The sequence below is a fragment of the Boleophthalmus pectinirostris genome, unplaced genomic scaffold (genome assembly GCF_026225935.1).
Source record: "Boleophthalmus pectinirostris isolate CB_2022bp ecotype Guang Dong unplaced genomic scaffold, ASM2622593v1 HiC_scaffold_1, whole genome shotgun sequence".
NCBI lineage: Eukaryota > Metazoa > Chordata > Actinopteri > Gobiiformes > Gobiidae > Boleophthalmus > Boleophthalmus pectinirostris.
The window spans coordinates 20,837,338-20,848,213 of record NW_026570970.1 but is presented as its reverse complement, the minus strand read 5'-3'; the positions used below and the strand labels follow the sequence as shown (position 1 = coordinate 20,848,213).

Below are 10,876 nucleotides of genomic sequence, written 5' to 3'. Positions count from 1 at the left end.
ACAAGACTGTCTTAAAGGTGCACTAGAACTTCTAATGGGGGGTTTCCCATTAGAAAAGTTACACTACTTGCTTGTATTCATAAGATGTTAATGCTTTACCTAGAATAGGTATGTCCAAACTATGGCACGGGGGCCAAATGCAGTCCTCAGACCATTTTTTTGGCCTCCAGTTGAATATGCCTATATTACTGTGACTTTTTACTGCAAGGTTTTTGAAAATCTACCCGGATAAAGCAAAATAAATAATAAAATATTAACAATAAATGAAATATTTAGTGTGTCCTATTGAGGGTCTAAGATTGAGTAAAGGTCTGGTGGCTCATGTTAATCTGGTATAAATGCACATACGTATTTCAGTTATTCACTGTACTGACACCAGTCTATGGCCCTCCATCAGCCCTCCGCTTTGTCTGTGTTTTGATATGCAGCCCTTGATGAAAAAAAGTTTGGACACCTGCACCTCTGACCTAGAATGTATCTCCAAGACAACACCACTAGGCCAAAGTTACATCTGTGAGGCAACTCACAGTAACTCTTAATGTGGCTGATTGAGTTTGGCATGTATTTACACCTACTGTGACATACTGTGATGTGTTTTTGGCCAAGGCAGCTTTGTTTCATGGGTTCAGTAATAACACATCACTTTCCAGAAAACCGCTCTGGGTTAGTGTAGCAGTGCGGTTTTCAAGTCATTAATGCAATAAAAAGAAAGCTGTGGAATATTCTAGGCAGCACCATCTCCAGATGGCTGCCTCCATCAGAAATATTAATATTAATTAAGTAACAAAGAGTAGTCAAAGTGTCCAACTGTGACAAAAGCTTGCCTATCTATCTATCTATCTATCTATCTATCTATCTATCTATCTATCTATCTATCTATCTATCTATCTATCTATCTCTCTCTATATATATATATATATTATATCTATCTATATATATATATATATATAATTTATACACGAGCATTTATGGGGTCCAGTTTAGGTCTTGGATTTTAAACAAAAAGGTGAGTGAATAACTGAACAACTGTTGGCTTATACTAGCTAGCTTGTGAATGTTATTTGAGAGGGACTCGTTTTTAACAGCATAAATTACCTCACCTGTTGTAGTTCCAGCTAACTCAGTTCTTTATGGTTAGACTATGTTAAAACAATCTCAGATTAAAGTCTAACTAACACAGCAGTGCCTACGGTTAGCATCACACTCCCAGGGAAGGCTGCTGACATCAGCTGCAAAGGATCAACATAAATGATTTGATTTACGCTTGTTGCAACCTACATAACCCTTGAGAGTGGATTTTTGTATTTTCGGTCAATTCTAAGAAAGTGGAATATTGTTTTCTATTTGTATTTTTACACACAGTCGGTCCTCTCCAGGTTCCCCCCGGGTTTTCCTTTTTTCTCTCTTCAGCGTAATCGATGCGATGCCAGCAAAGATGGCGGCAAAGCGGCGATGAGTGCTTCATCTTAATGTGTTATAGTTTCGTATTTACTGATTTTTCTTTGCTGAAATCAAATTGTCGCTTTTAAGTTTGATCAGTTAAAATGTGGAGAGTCTGAAAAGTGCGGTGACCTTTGTTTTTACGGCTCATATATTTGTTGTGGCGTCGGGTGTGCATCGCAGGATCTTCTTTGTAAAATGGCCCCAGTGCAGATCGGGTCAGACGGGCAGCTTGTCCCGTTTGGGGGCCCGGTAGTTTCAGGTCCTCAGCAGCCACCACCCGGGGCACCGGCTGCGCAAGGGGTACGGCTGAGTATGCTCATCGACTTTCTGCTCCAGAGAACCTACCATGAAATCACCCTGCTGGCGGAGCTGTGAGTACTGTTTAGCGTCGGGCCCATGGGCTAGTGATAATAGCACACACTAGCGGGACTGGTCGAAAGCCAAAGTTTTTATATAAAATTTTAACATAAGTCTCTATAGGGACTCTAAATTATACGATTATCAGTGCCATCCTAAATTTTACTACTAAACTAAATAAATAAATATAGTAGGAAAAAAACTGAGGCACTCAAAAAGTACAGCCCTTCGGCCTTCATCAGGGCAAAACTGTTCAGTTTTGATAATTGAGGTAGATAATTGAGAGTTATTTAAGGGTAATTGTTATATTATTGGATTCAATATTAATCTTATTCATTTTTTGACTCTAGAAAAATAGAAATTGTACAATTTGCTAGCCGAACAAGACAACTGTTTGTGAGGCTCCTGGCACTTGTGAAATGGGCCAGCAATGCTGGAAAAGTTGAAAAATGTGCTGTAAGTTATGTGATATTATGTTTCATTTATCTTATTTAAAATTATGATACATACGCGTTGGCGTATTTTAACTTTATCTGCCATGTGGTATTAAAGGCTTTTAATTATTTTGTACTTTTTGAGTGCCTCAGTTTTTTTTCCCACTTTGTATTTGAGACTGGTCCCTACACTGAAGAGCACCAAAAGGACAATTCTGCACATTTTTTGCATATCCAAGTAGCACTCCTGCCTCCAAAGCCTTGCAAATAAATATAGTAATCTGTAAGGGGGCCGGACCAACACACCTATCACTGTTTGACTTCAGGACCCGTGCTTCAAGGATTTTTAATATAATGTTAATAATTATATTGTGACCGTATGAAGTGTTTCTGCAGTGATAGTTATTCATTAATTAAAAGTTTTTTGTTTTTTTTCCTGCAGATTACCCAGAAAAACCGACATGGAAAGGTAGATAATTGAGAGTTATTTAAGGGTAATTGTTATATTATTGGATTCAATATTAATCTTATTCATTTTTTGACTCTAGAAAAATAGAAATTGTACAATTTGCTAGCCGAACAAGACAACTGTTTGTGAGGCTCCTGGCACTTGTGAAATGGGCCAGCAATGCTGGAAAAGTTGAAAAATGTGCTGTAAGTTATGTGATATTATGTTTCATTTATCTTATTTAAAATGATGATACATATTTTCTTAACTGAACAACTGATCGACTTTAATCTTCCTGTTTAGATGATCTCCAGTTTTTTGGACCAGCAGACTATTTTGTTTGTTGATACAGCAGACCGGTTGGCATCATTAGCCAGAGATGCTCTGGTACATGCTCGTTTACCCAGCTTTGCTATTCCTTTTGCAATAGATGTTCTGACCACAGGATCATACCCACGCCTACCTACATGCATTCGGGTAAGTGTCACTGGTTTATAATTTGTTGTTATTTCTGAGTCAACTTTTATCAATATAATTTGATTCTGTTCTTTTCAGGATAAAATAATTCCTCCAGATCCAATAACCAAGACAGAAAAGCAGACAACCCTAAACCAACTTAATCAGATATTACGACACCGCCTTGTCACCACAGATCTACCTCCACAGCTAGCCAACCTTACTGTTGGTAAGAAACTTGATTAATACTTTAGTCAAAATATGTGTTCGTATGTAGTAGCATGCAGCTTGTGATTGTTTTCTTTATTTTTTTCTTTATTTATCTAGCAAATGGACGGGTGAAATTTCGTGTCGAAGGAGAGTTTGAGGCCACTCTGACTGTGATGGGAGATGATCCAGATATTCCTTGGCGACTGCTGAAACTAGACATTTTGGTTGAAGATAAGGAAACTGGAGGTGAAATTATATCTTGGATGTCAAGTTGTATAAATCCAAAGACAACAATTTACATTAATCTGTTCTTTTTGCTGACAGATGGTCGAGCCTTGGTACATAGTTTACAGGTGAACTTCATCCATGAGCTGGTACAAGCACGCCTGTGTGCAGATGAGAAACCTCTTCAGGACATGTACAACTGTTTGCGTATCCTTTTTGCATACATACACAGAAGTCATTTTCAGTAGATTCTTTCTTTGGCTTTTTGGCATTTGTCCCAGACCCATTCAAATATTTAAATGTTCCTCATTACACAGATGCTAATATTAAAGCCACGCTGCCAGGGCAGATCAAGTAGTTTCACTATATAGGAACTGGGAGATTTTATGGACTTAGGTCTCTGTACTGTAGTGTGAATAGAACATAGAACATTGACTGGCAAAAGAAAAGAAATGCTTGACATCTCTCAGTGAGAGGACAGCTGAAAAACTGCAGCTGTTCTGCACCTCTTTTAACATTATTGAAAAAAAAAAGTTTCCCTGTGAAAGGAAATATAGTGACTTAACTAGTAAAAACTTAAAAATATAAGATCAAAGAGGTTAATGTTGCTTTAAGTTAAGTAGACGGTCAATGCAAATCCGTACATCTCTTCTATACCCTTTCAGAATTAGAACTAGCATTGCTTGTGGTGTCAAAGAGCAGTTTGTTGTAAGAACAAATGCTCCATTTACCCACACAGCGTGTGGTAAGGATATGTCCCTGTTGAATACTAACGAAAAGGTTTAATTAAATGTTATAATGGATAGTTTCTGTGCGATTGTATATTTTCTTTAACAATATCCTCTAGACTCTTTCTGTCTATCGCTGCAGCTTGAGGTGCTGCACTCTCAAACTCTGATGCTGATCAGAGAAAGATGGGGAGACCTGGTCCAAGAGGAAAAATATGTGCCAGCAAAATTCCTTACCCTTTCTGTTTGGAAGTAAGTGTTGAAATTGCATTCATTGAAGCACACTGTTTCAAAAGGTAAGAACCAATAATTAAATATTTATAAAACATATGCATATTTGTACAGCCAACAGGTTCTGGGTAGAAAAACTGGAACAGCATCTGTTCATAAAGTCACAATAAGGATAGATGAAACTGATGGATCAAAGCCACTGCAAATATCTCATGAGCCATCACTTCCAGCCTGTGATCCAAAGTTAATGGAAAGAGCTATGAAGGTGAGCAGAAATGATAAAAAAAAAAAAAAATAAATAAATAAATAGAAAGCAAATTAAGCACGCACATACACGCACATGCATGCACGCACATGCAAATTAAGCACGCACATACACGCACATGCATACACGCAAATGCATACACGCACATGCATACACGCACATGCATACACGCGCATGCACGCACATACATGCACGCACATTCATGCACATTCATTAAATGGCACTACTTTATTTATTCATTTTGATTTGCTTTAGATTGATCATCTGTCAGTGGAGAAACTTCTTATTGACAGTGTCCATGCCAGGTCACATCAAAAGTTACAGGAACTTAAGGCAATCCTCAAGGCTAATAACCCTTGTGACAACTGTATGTAAACCATGTAGATTCATTATGTTAAAATGATTTGGATTTAAAAAAAAGTAATTGTTGTTTCTGTTTTAGCGTTCATTGAAACTGCTTTACCCACATTAGTAATTCCTATTCTGGAGCCCTGTGGTCGCTCCGAGTGCCTTCACATTTTTGTTGACTTGCATTCCGGCATGTTCCAGCCAATGCTGTATGGACTGGGTAAATAAGCAACACAATTATTAATATATATAAATTAATTTGTTCCCCTTTTCTAACTTGGTTCTTTTATTTCAGATCAGTCCATACTTGATGACATTGAAAAAAACATCAATGATGATATGAAGCGTGTCACATCTTGGCTGCAACAACTGAAGTAATCAATTCCTACTTGAAATATTCACCTTTGTAATGAGCTGTGGGGTGGAACCCTTTTTAAATTATGTTTTCTGATTAGATTCTGGTTAGGTGAGCAGCGTTGTCGTCAGTCTGTGAAGCATCTCCCCACTGTGTGTACAGATGTTCTACACCTCTCAAATTCATCCTCTCATCCTGTTGGAGACTTGTCCAAACACAAACTATTCATCAAACTGACACGACTGCCGCAATACTACATAGTATGTATTGTATATTTAAAAATTTATATACCCTTGCTCACTGACTGATCCACTACATAAAATTGTTATGACTTTTTATTTAGGTGGTTGAAATGAATGAAGTACAAAGCAATCCTACTTCATTGCAGTACAAATACTCTATACTGTCAGTAACTCAGTTAGAGGGAGATGATGGACCTTTGTGTGCACAGCTACTGCAGCATTTCAAACCTAATCTTGAACACCTCGTTCAGGACATCACAACAGGGAAAGGAGCCAGACTGGGCAGTAAAAGAAAAGTAAGTAATCTTGATGTACCATAATTGCATTCACTGCTTTTTATACAAATATGTAATTGTTAGTTACAAAAATAAAACACTACAGGATGTCAACAGTGAATCCAAATAGAAACTTAAAAATTAATGTTTTTGATTAGTTGCCTCCAGACCAAGGAGATTCCGAGCCCAAAAAGCCCAAACGATCTGGGGAAATGAGTGCCTTTAACAAAGAACTGGCGCATCTAGTGGCTATGTGTGACACCAACATGCCATTTATTGGACTAAGGACCGAAGTATGTTTCCATATGTTGATACTTTGCATTTTCTTGCTGAGAGGAAAATCATACAATTTTCACCTCTATCACTACTTGTCCCAACAATCTTTTATCTGTCTGGTTCTTTGGTAGCTGTCCAATATGGAGATTCCAAACCAGGGTGTCCAAGTAGAGGGAGATGGGAGCAGTCACGCAATACGACTATTAAAGTAAGCCTTTTATTCACTTGTTTACATGATATGAAATGTATCAAATATAGTATATTTGCTTTGCTCACATGTCAATGCAACTTCACAGAATACCTTCTTGTAATGGTGTGGGTGAGGAGACGAGAAGAGCTCTAGAGCGCTCCCTGCTGGATTGCACATTTCGCCTCCAGGGCAGGAATAACAGAACCTGGGTGGCTGAATTGATCTTGGCTAATTGTCCTCTTAACAGTACGCAGTGCAAAGAACAAGGTAGTGATGCCAATGTTAATTTTTGCTAATTTCAGTGGTCGTGTTGAGTTGAAAGCAGATTGGCCTTGACAAAAAAAAATGTATCCTCTCATATAGCTTCCACCAGGCATGTGTACCTGACCTTCGAAAACCCTCTGTCAGAGCCAGTTGGTGGGCGGAAAGTGGTGGAGATGTTCCTCAATGACTGGAATGCTATCAGTCAACTATATCAATGTGTCCTCAACTTCTCAAGAGCACTGCCTGGTATCTATATTTTAAATTACATTTGACCACGATGTTTACATTGATACTGATTTATACATTTTTCCCTCAATTTTTCTCTTCCAGAAATGCCACCATATCTCAATATGTTCTCAGAAGTACGCCTGTATAATTACCGTAAACTGGTGCTTTGCTATGGAAGCACTAAGGGGAGCTCAGTTACCATTCAATGGAACTCAAACAGCCACCGATTTCACCTGTCTCTGGGAACTGTGGGTCCTAATTCTGGCTGTTCAAACTGTCACAATATCATTCTCCACCAACTACAAGAGATGTTCAATAAAAATCCAAATGTGATGCAGCTTCTACAGGTACAATGTTTAAACAATGTTCAAACAGACTAGGCATATGCTCTGTGGCAACATCATGTGTTTTGTTTTCCAGGTCCTTCATGACACACTAGGTCCCCTGAATGCAATAAACAAACTACCAACAGTTCCCATGCTTGGCCTAACCCAGCGCACAAACACTGCCTACCAGTGCTTCTCTATTTTGCCCCAATCTCCTACACACATCCGCCTGGCATTTAGAAATATGTACTGCATTGACATCTACTGCCGCAGTCGTGGTGTTGTGGCCATTAGGGATGGAGCCTATAGCCTTTTTGACAACACTAAAATTGTAGAAGGATTCTATCCTGCTCCAGGTCTCAAGGTAACAACTCCTACTACTTTAAATACTACTACGATTTTAATACATAATATCTGAATTTACAAATGTTTTTTTTTTTCCTCCCAAGACGTTTTTGAACATGTTTGTAGACAGTAACCAAGATGCCCGCAGACGTTCAGTCAATGAAGATGATAACCCTCCCTCTCCAGTTGGACCAGATGTCATGGAGACTTTAATGAACCAGTTCCAGCCACAGCCACAAACCATGAGGCCAGCACCAGGAGGCGTATATCCGTCCCTCACATCACCTCCTCCAAATTACCACACCAATGTCACTCCGTCTCCATCCATGATGCCCACTCAATCCCCAGGTATGAATATGTCCAGTAGGCTAATGTGCTTGTCATGTCAGATTGTCCATAAAACATCTAAAGTATCATTTCTGTAATATTGATTTTTACTTTTCATACTCATGTTTGACTTTTGGCGTGAGGAAAAGCAACCACGTGTGCCCATTTTTATTTTTGTGCCCTCTTTGTTTCTCAAATTTTGCTTTTTTTTTCCATCCAGCCATGAAATCTGTTCTTCCAACCATCTTTAGCATGTTAACCTGTCTGTGTGATACTCTGCATGAGTGCATAGAAAACTGATGAGTCCTTTGGTGTGTGTGTGTGTGTGTGCGCGCACAGGGAACATCCATGCTTCTGGCTCCCCTAGTGGGGCTCTTAGGGCACCCTCTCCTTTTGGACCTACCCCCTCTCCATCCTCTCTTGGCATAGCCATGGGCCAGACCAGCTTTGCCAGTCCCCACGGTAAGCAAGGACGTCTAAACCCTGGTCTGGTGTTGATTCTGGTCTGTGTTTTGGAGCAATGGCTGTCAAAGGGCATTTTCTAAATAATCAGTAAAATAAAAATAATAAAGTGGGCACACTGTGGTGTATTGATTAGCTTAAAAACGTTGTCACTAAAATGGATTTAATGTATATGTTTATTTGTAGGTACTCTAGATCCCAGCTCGCCATATCCAATGGTGTCTCCCAGCCCTAGAGGTCAGTGGCCTGGCTCACCCCAGGTCTCGGGGCCTTCTCCTGGTGCCCGAATTCCTGGCATGTCCCCTGGTAACCCATCACTGCACTCTCCAATTCCTGATCCTCATTCTCCACGTGCTGGTACAAGTAAGCATTAAGGATATTTGAAAGGTAACATTAATAAGAATACAACAATGTTTTCCTTATGCAAGCTTTCTCCTCTGCTTTAGGTTCCCAGATAATGCCTTCAAGTATGCCGCCTCCACGCACTCTACCTCAGCGCCCCTGGGCTGCCTCCATACCCACTATCCTCACCCACAACGCCTTGCATGTGCTCCTACTCCCATCGCCCACTCCCTGCCTAGTGCCCGGCCTGGCAGGAAGCTACCTCTGCTCCCCTCTGGAGCGCTTCCTAGGTTCAGTCATCATGAGACGACACCTACAGAGAATAATTCAGCAAGAACCCAATGTAGGTTGAACATTAAGTCAAGATTAAGTCAAGATTTCTGCTATCTATTTTTTACTCACTGCTGTAATTGATCTTCTAGTTAACCATTGTAAACTCCAATGAGCCTGGAGTCATCATGTTCAAGACAGATGTGCTGAAGTGTCGTGTGGCTCTAAATCCTAAGAATTACCAGACATTACAATTGAAAGTCACCCCAGAAAATGCTGGTCCCTGGTCCCAAGAAGAGCTTCAGGTGTTGGAGAAGTTCTTTGAGACAAGGGTTAGTGTAATAATTGCAAATTGTCTTGCTCCATGTGTACATAGTATGTATTGTTTTTAATATTCATGTTTGAGTAAAACTGTAAGAACCGGGCAACATTTGCTAAAACTTTTAGTTTATTCTAATTTTCAGTTTCTTTTTTCAGGTTGCCGGACCTCCCTTTAAATACAACACACTGAATGCCTTCACAAAGCTTCTTGGTGCTCCTACACATATTCTTAGAGACTGTGTTCGCATCATGAAGCATGAACTGGTACATTATTTTGCATTGACTTTCATTACTCTTGGCTGCAATACACACTGTATAAAAACAACAAAACAACTGCATAAAAAAGTTCAATATTGTTTATGTTCATGCAGTTCCCAGACCAAGCCAACCAGTTAAAATGGAATGTCCAGTTTTGTCTCACCATCCCACCAAGTGCTCCCCCCATTGCTCCACCGGGAACCATTGCTGTGGTCCTCAAGTCCAAAATGCTTTTCTTTGTAAGTCCTTGAAATGCTTCAACTGTATCATCGTGCAGATTTATATATTTTGTCACACCTGATGATTTCTCTTTGTTTTCAGTTACAGCTTACCCAGCGTATTCCACTGGCCCAGGACCCAGTGAGCATCATTGTGCCTATAGTTTACGACATGGCCACCGGTCTCACTCAGCAGGCGGACATCCCCAGACAACACAGTTCATCTGGAGCTGCAGCACTCATGGTCTCAAATATTCTGAAGAGGTTCAACGAGATGCATTCTGCCAGACAAGGTAAACCTTTCACCTGTTTAAATAATAATTCATGTAATAATAAAACAGTCAAAAAGATTAACCTTGCTTTTCTGTATTCTTCAGGGGAGTGCACAATATTTTCTTCTGTCCATGAGCTGATGGCCACCCTCACGTTACCTCCTGGCACTCGGTAGATTGCATGGAATGTCTGAATAGTGTCTAATCCAAAAAATTGTGAGGAAACCTGTTATTTTCAGTTTTACAGTTTCTGTAATGAAACAGTAAATACAATGAATTGTCTTGTTTCAAGTTTAGTTTTTTATATCAAACAAAATCTCAGAGGATAAGCATTTGATGCAAGATATTTTCACCCCAGGTGCACTGTAAACAGAAAAAAATATGTATTGAATTGAGGTTGTTTACAAAATATGTACATTATTGTATATTTGAGAATGAGATTTTGCTAGAAAACTTGTCATTAATGTTTTTTATCAGACAGACTAGGACCAGGATATATTTGTAAATCCACCCTACACTATTTAAATGTCTTTACCCCCTGCGTCTGTCTTTTAATTTGAGGCTTAAGTGTGGCAGAAAAATATTGTATTTTATTACATTGTTTTGAACTGCTTATAAAAATATCTTGTACAAAATGTAATAAATAAAACCCGGAGTTGGTTTGTTCTTCCAGTGTTGTACTGTTCAGCTACATCCACACCTACTGATGGCGCGATCCTGCGCTCTGAAACAATGACATCATCTGCTTCTCCGCCGGTCT

At 39.4% G+C, this 10,876-nt stretch overlaps 1 protein-coding gene across 2 annotated transcripts; it reads left to right on the top strand.

The window, feature by feature from the left end:
• The first annotated feature begins 1,396 nt into the window (after positions 1 to 1,396).
• Positions 1,397 to 10,788, top strand: med14 (mediator complex subunit 14). Of its 2 annotated transcripts, XM_020936287.2 has the most exons (29): positions 1,397 to 1,814; positions 2,677 to 2,703; positions 2,783 to 2,888; positions 2,986 to 3,159; positions 3,238 to 3,367; positions 3,466 to 3,594; positions 3,673 to 3,780; positions 4,421 to 4,553; positions 4,647 to 4,797; positions 5,053 to 5,164; positions 5,240 to 5,365; positions 5,441 to 5,519; positions 5,601 to 5,760; positions 5,844 to 6,038; positions 6,176 to 6,310; positions 6,425 to 6,501; positions 6,590 to 6,750; positions 6,847 to 6,993; positions 7,078 to 7,322; positions 7,396 to 7,665; positions 7,751 to 7,994; positions 8,313 to 8,435; positions 8,622 to 8,798; positions 8,882 to 9,120; positions 9,200 to 9,379; positions 9,525 to 9,632; positions 9,740 to 9,865; positions 9,948 to 10,137; positions 10,222 to 10,788. In XM_020936287.2, exons 1-29 carry the CDS (start codon positions 1,639 to 1,641, stop codon positions 10,290 to 10,292), a joined length of 4,299 nt encoding a protein of 1,432 aa, XP_020791946.1. In that variant the 5' UTR covers positions 1,397 to 1,638; the 3' UTR covers positions 10,293 to 10,788. The 2 variants fall into 2 exon arrangements, with proteins under 2 accessions (XP_020791946.1, XP_020791947.1); XM_020936288.2 differs by lacking the exon at positions 8,313 to 8,435 and having other exon boundaries at positions 1,398 to 1,814.
• The last annotated feature ends 88 nt before the right edge of the window (positions 10,789 to 10,876 follow it).